The sequence below is a fragment of the Phaseolus vulgaris genome, chromosome 2, assembly GCF_000499845.2.
Source record: "Phaseolus vulgaris cultivar G19833 chromosome 2, P. vulgaris v2.0, whole genome shotgun sequence".
In the NCBI taxonomy this organism is placed as follows: Eukaryota; Viridiplantae; Streptophyta; class Magnoliopsida; order Fabales; family Fabaceae; genus Phaseolus; species Phaseolus vulgaris.
The window spans coordinates 31,799,459-31,806,505 of NC_023758.2; the positions used below are offsets into that span (position 1 = coordinate 31,799,459).

At 28.2% G+C, this 7,047-nt stretch overlaps 1 protein-coding gene across 1 annotated transcript; it reads right to left on the minus strand.

Moving 5' to 3' along the window:
- Nucleotides 1-2,445: 2,445 nt before the first annotated feature.
- On the minus strand, nt 2,446-4,151 carry LOC137809370 (probable WRKY transcription factor 41). Its single transcript, XM_068610493.1, has 3 exons — nt 3,699-4,151; nt 3,460-3,588; nt 2,446-3,061 (listed from the first exon to the last, which is right to left on the minus strand). The coding sequence occupies exons 1-3, from the start codon at nt 3,992-3,994 to the stop codon at nt 2,446-2,448; spliced, it is 1,041 nt and encodes a 346-aa protein (XP_068466594.1). The 5' UTR covers nt 3,995-4,151.
- Between the last annotated feature and the right edge of the window lie 2,896 nt (nt 4,152-7,047).

Genomic DNA, 7,047 nt, shown 5'->3' on the forward strand with positions numbered 1-7,047 from the left:
GATCGTCCGTTTGGGTGGAATGCAACAGAATGTAAAAACGTTCTTTATCGAATTTAGACAAAGTTAAGGGTTGTGGAATGTAATAACCCTCAGAGGTGTAGAGATGATAATTTTAAATTTGGTAAAAAAAAAAGATGTTGCTCCAATTGCAGTTATATGGACCTTACATCACCCAGGCCTACACCTATCGTTATTTTAGGCCCATAAACACAAATAGTTCCTGGGTTCAATTATGGGAAACCTTGACAACAAAAACATGGCTCTTGCTTCCTACACCTAATGTTTAAACCTGTACCCTATGACTTATCTGAGATTATCAAAATGCCCTTAATATGTTTCAAATAAACTCAAGGTTTGGCGGTTCCCCTTATGCGTGAGTGTGGAAACTGTTCAGGTTTCAGTGCGATATATGCCTGTTTTCAGTGGTTGCAATTTTTTTTATCGTTTGTGTGATTTTTTAGTTTTTTGGCAATGTTTTCCGGTGTGGTTTGTGGTGCTTCCTTTGAGTGTTTTCTGATGTGCGTTTGTGGTGGTTGTTCGGTGTTTTTCAGAGTTCCTTGGAGAAGAAAAGAGAGAACTTTGTGGTTTGTTTTTCTTTGGATTTCGAAATTTAGAATAGTTGAAGAAATTGGATTCCGGAATAGAAGGAGAGGGGTGCTGGTGTTGTATTCTAGGTTTGGGATTCTGGAATCGTATTCCAGAAAAGCAATTCTGGAAAGTTGTTCCAAAAAGTATTATATGGAAGTGTGTTTATTTTTTTGTTTTGCAAGAGTTGTTGTATTTGGCTGTTTTATATTAATTGTATTCATGTATATGCACAGGAAGATGGTCAAAATTAGAGGACCAAAATTTCTAAGACTGATCATGTCCGACTAAGTGCATAAGTTAGAAGAAGATGAAGGTAAAGATAATGTTCAACATGTAAGGATGAAGGTTATTTTGGAGGATTAGTGAACAAGTCATTGCTAATTAATCATTACTAATTAGTTATTGCTAATTAATTATGAAAACCATGTGATGAGGCAAATATGGAATGGTGTGATAATAAATGTTGTTGTTATACGATAAGATAATTTAGTGTGTTATTTATAAGATTTGAAATATGAAATTAGATTGGTTATTATAGGGTGAACTTAAATTGAAAATATTAAAATAATAATATTAGAAATTGTAATTATATAAAAAATATGAATTCTCAATATATCACTACTTCAACTAGAAAAACACACCAAACACCGTACTTTAAAGGATGCATGTTAAAAAACATCGGTGGTAGGATTCACTTGCCCAAAAACATATGGAGAAGAATATCTTAACATTTGATAAGTGTCAATTATTATGTTGCTGCTTCCTCTGATTCTATGAATCTGTTGTTACGTAAATTATTTAAATTATTTGTTTTTTAAGGTAAATAATACACATGTTTTTAAAAAAACGAATTCATTATATTGATTTATGGTAAAACCATTTTGTTTACTAAAATTAATAATAAGTTTATTTACTGGGAGTATTATTATTATTTCAAACAAAAATCTCCGACGATCTTAAATTTAAAATATTCAGTGTGATAAATATTCAGTCTGATAAAAAATAAGTTTTCTCTTATCTCTTGGATTAAATCTGTCTCTTTTTATACATTCTCTAATATATATGCTGTACTAATTGAATAATTAAGACTAATTAATCAAAATTACTTAATTTATATTGATATAACATTATTTTTAAATATAAAAAACGGCTAGCAACCTATTATTGTATACCATGTACATAACCTTACAATTATAAAATAGTCACTGGTGTTTTTTATATTCTAAAATAACAAATAATCCGAGGCAAACATTTTTAAAATGACAAATTGAATCACAGAAGAAGGGAAGTACTTTGTTAACCATTCAGGGTAAGCCTTAAATTTTTCTGGGTCATCCCGATTCTGCAATATGTAGTTACAGAAAAAAATGCGATTTTCCGTTGGTTAATCTTCCGGGTGCATCAGAATTCAGACATCTTCCGTTTGATGTTCTAAAGAAGTTTTGTTTACAGAAATTCGTCACTAATTCACTTTGAAAACAATATTTTGAATGAGAAGGTTGGCCCCAGCATTTTAAGCGGTCCTTTCACACTACAAAATCGCTTCTCTGAATACTAACATGGTTATTTTAGAATGAACAAAAAACACACCGGCATTTATTTATGTTGTCTGGAGTCTAATACATCATCATGCGGTTTCTTTCTCGTTTCTTCAAATGCAAACCATAATTTCTACAAAAGGAGGATATATTGCCAATTTATTCCACTATACAAACTGTAATTGATGATATAAACAAAGATACAAACTCTAATATAAACAAAGAGTATTTTTGTATGTGTAAATAAAGAAGATTATGTATTGAAAAAAGGTTGTAATGTATATTTTTTTTTTTTACAAACACTACGAAATTCATTCTCTCAATTGCACTTACGATTGAAGGGAAAAATTGCACCAATTCCCAGTGCATCGAGTGAGAAATTAAAGTAAAAAATTGTAGAATTGGTGGTTGATGCATCAGCTAAAACGATCCCAGCAGCATCAGAATCAGGGCACGGCTTGTCAAAGACCCTGTCGAATTCATCATGTAGGGTGAAAGACGGAGACACAAAGTAATTTGATTCAGGAGTGTTCGGAGATAACAAGGATGTTTGAGCAATGGTGCTGAAAAAGGGATCATTCTCTGGTTCCAAGGAAGGAAAAAAGGTGTGGTGGTTGTTATCTTGTGTCATGCATTCAAAAGAAGGGAATAGATGTGGCGTTATGTTATCCGTTTCTGCAGACAACGTGTTTGTGTAGTTTGTGAGCCTTTCTTGCGATGACTGTGCAAAATGAAACTGAACGTCACTATCACAACCTTGCTGTTCCTCTTCCATTTCTGCTGATTTTGGTGATGGAACGGCACCATTTCCCTTATAACAGATGTGGCTTCCTCGGTAACTGATGTCAAAGACATTGGGGTCTTCTTCTGATCTCTGCACTTGCTTCTTCGCCCAGCAGCCCGTAGTTTTGCTAAATGTGCACCTATAGTAGCTTCTGCAAATGTAACAATCCATTGTTAATTGCTGTTGTGAGTTCATGAGCCAAGCCCGATCCCGATCATGTTGTGAAATGGTTTTAATGTCGATTTATTCAAATAATGGTTATGAACTTATCAGTCTCATTGGTTTATAACTGAAAAACTGTGAGGTTATAGATCGAAACTGATCATGTGTATAAATAGATTGACTACCGATACTTATAGTTAAAAGATATTAATCTGATATCAGCACAAATCAAGAAATCTAAAAAAAAAGGAAAGAAAATACTATTATATATAAGAAAAAGAAAACAAATCACAGTAGATACAATACTTAGAATTAGAATCACTCTTTTTTGTTTAACTATATGCCCTAGTAAGGTTTTTTTTAGTGACAAACTTTGAAAAAATTCACCTGGGATGTTTTGCAGTGAGGATCTTTTTCTGTCCGTATTTTCTCCAGCTGTAACCATCGTGGAGAGGCTCTTCAACCCCATCTTGGATCTTCACTCTAACCTGTTCCGTCCATTTGGACATACTCTTTCTGAATCGAAATCTTCATGACTGTTAGTTAGTACGAATAGATATATATATATAACATAACCAATGTTAAATTATCAATGATGTGTCTTGTGGGCCTATAAAAATCTCTACCTTTTCTTTGCATTTTGATTTAGTTCTTGATCATCCTTGCGGGCACCTTCATAGTCCTCATGATCAAGACTTTGAGTTAGTTGCTGCATGGCTTCTTCTGAGTTTGAATTTGGTGCATTCTGTGTTAGAATAAGCAAAGCCTTGTCAAAAGAAGACAATATCCTCTGCAGTAGTGAGTCCCTAGTCTCAACCGAAGAGGGTATATTCAAGTATTCATTCAACTTTGTTGCCAACTCCAACCCCTGAATTAGCTCACCCATCAGTGCTTTCTGCTCACAACTTTTTCCACTCTCCATTCTTATTGTGATTCAGCAATATGGTGATTGATCTTGTGCACTAAGTTTTGAAGTTTAAACTGATTTGTTAGGACAGAAAATTGAAGTGGCAAAAGCTTAGTGAGAGGAGGGTTTATGGTAAATGATGAAGGAAAGGAAGAGCATGTATTCAATGGTTAAATGCAAGTAATGGAGAAGTGAGTTTTTGAGGTGAGACTGGTGTTTTGTCAGTGTGCAAAACAATGCTGACCAAGTCCACAAGCCAGCTTCATGAGTTAGTGATGGTGATAAATGATTTCTCCTTTAGGAAAATATACTTTTAGAAACTTTTAGATATATACCATTCTTATCTATTCATTTAAAAATAAATATATATAATAAAAAACAAATTTAAAATTAAATAATATGAAAAAATATTAAAATAATAATATTAAAAATTATAATCTAATTGTATAAAAAATATAAGTTCTCAATATATCATTATCTTTTTTTATTAATATGATAAATTTAAAGATGGAGTAAAAAAAGATAAGGATACGTTAACAACTCATATCTTTTATACAATATTTTAATATTTTTTATATTATTTAATTTTAAATTTATATTTTATTATAAATATTTATTTTTAAACTCAAAAGCAATGAATAACATTTCTCTCGACTAAGAATACACAGAGGAGAGAATTTTCAAAATTGAATCTGAGTTTTTCCACCTCTCATTCTTCTTCTCTTGTCTTATATCATTTTCTTCTAGAAGTTAAAGGCCCATATGAAAAGGAAAGAACAAGAATCATTTCACTTTCTTGTTTCTTATTTTTTTTTTTTGATAAAAAAAAAATTCACTTTCTTGTTGTATAACTTGATCAAGGGTTAGGATTTTTTAGCGTGAAAGAAATAATTTCAGACTGTAGTTTGTTTCCGTGCAGTTTTTTTTACTAAAAAATACTTTTATTTCATTTTTTATCTGACTTCTAGAACAATATATTGTTTTCTTTATGTGTCTTCTTTTAACTATTGATAACATTTCTATTTATGATTTAAACGTATTATACACTTGCCATTAGTGTGAAAACAACACCATTGAGGTTACCGAATAATTAAAAAAAATAAAAATTGAGGAGTATGATTTTTTTATCAACTAGCAAATTTCCTCCTCCTTTTATCAAATTGGAGTTACTTCAAATAAATTATGAATACAAGTAAATTTAACCATTTTTGTTATGTCACATAACTTTTGTTATTCTAAATTCAAGTCTAAATATGATACTATTTTTTATTGAAAATAAAGTTGTATTTATATGATATAACTTCAGTTTAAAACAATTTTTGCTGATTTTTTTTAAAGAAATTGTAAAATAAATAATTAAATTATTTAAAAAAATAAAAATTATACGAAAAAAAGCTTTTAAATGATCATAAATTTTGATGAAAGAAAACTTATTAAAATTTTTAAGAATGAAAGTTATTCAAAATCACATAGAATGCCAATGACCAGTTCTTATTAAGGATTGGAAATACCAAAATTATAAAATATCAACCATTTATTAATATTTTTATTTGTTTAGTATTTTTTAGGAATTTTGTGTGTGTATATTTTAAACTTTTAGTTTACGTTTTCAACATCATTTTTAATTAATTTTTCAACTAAAAATAACTAAATATTTCTTTCTTAATTTTATTAATTTTATTAAATTAATAATTCAATTCATTATTCTATTTTTTTAAAATAAATAAACTTATTTTTTTTATAAAAAAAACGTAAAGTTCGTTTCATCCTTACATGATTTTATTATGACTTGCTTTGAATTAAAGTTGTGTCCCTTAAATGTTACTTTATTTAAAAAAAAGTATTGATCAAAATCATGTTAAAGTTATTTCAATTTGATACGATTTTACTTTCATAAAAAATATAATATAACTTTTTTACAATAAAATCGTGTTATATTAACACGATTTACCAATATTCATATCCCAAATTTAATAAATAATTAAAATGTTGATAAAAATTTGGGAGTGAACATAAAATTTCTTTTTTTTTAAAACATTGGGAGAAAATTCAGATTTAATTGACGGATACTAAATAAGACTAAGTTCAATCCTAAGAAAATGTAATGCAAATAATTTTCAAAGTGGATATTAACACCACAAATAGTAGAAAACACTCACTTCACAAACTAATAAAATTATATTTTAATTATATTTAATTTATTTTTTAATTTTAAATATTATTATATTATTATAATATAGTGTCAAATACATATTTTTACTGTGTGGTGTAACAAAAAAGAATTCCTAATTTTCACGTGCTTTTGAATTAAAGCCCTTATATTTGTAAAGCCTTTCGGTTCCATTACTTCATCTTTTATTTTCTTCTTCTGTCGCTGTTCTTGCAATTTCTTTTACAATTTCTCTCTCAGTATTTATCTTTATTTTTTTTTCAGTATGCTTTTATTTATTTTGGTTTTATCAATCCTATTTATAGTTAAATATTTTTTGGAACTTGTATTTTTTTTCCAATGTTAAGAGCATCTCTGATTTTTCTTTCTTGATTGTTTGCTCTTTTTCACTTTATTAATATTTACTAGATTTTACTTCAAACTTGTTTCAGATTATTTATTTTATTTGAGCTTGATTGTGATAAAAAAAATTATATTTATACGCAGTAAATAAATTCTAAATTATTTATTGATATTTGTATATAATTAGTCTTAAGTGATAAGATTTATTTAGGTACATCATATTATACTTATTATACAATCCCTCATTCTAGAAATATATGACTTATTTAGAAAACATGGGAATATCACATATCACTACACAATTCTTCAATTTTGAGGGATAAGACTTCTTTAGAATAAGTTGAAATTGGTGAAAACATGTTAAAAAACACAATGTTGAAAATATAAAATTATTAGAAAAAAATATGTTTACATATATATATATATATATATATATATATTAAACTAAATGTCAAATTTATTTTTTTAAATGAAAATAAACCTAATATATAGAACACTATTAGAAAATAGAAAACATCATTTTTAATTAATTTTTCAATAAAAAATAACTAAATAT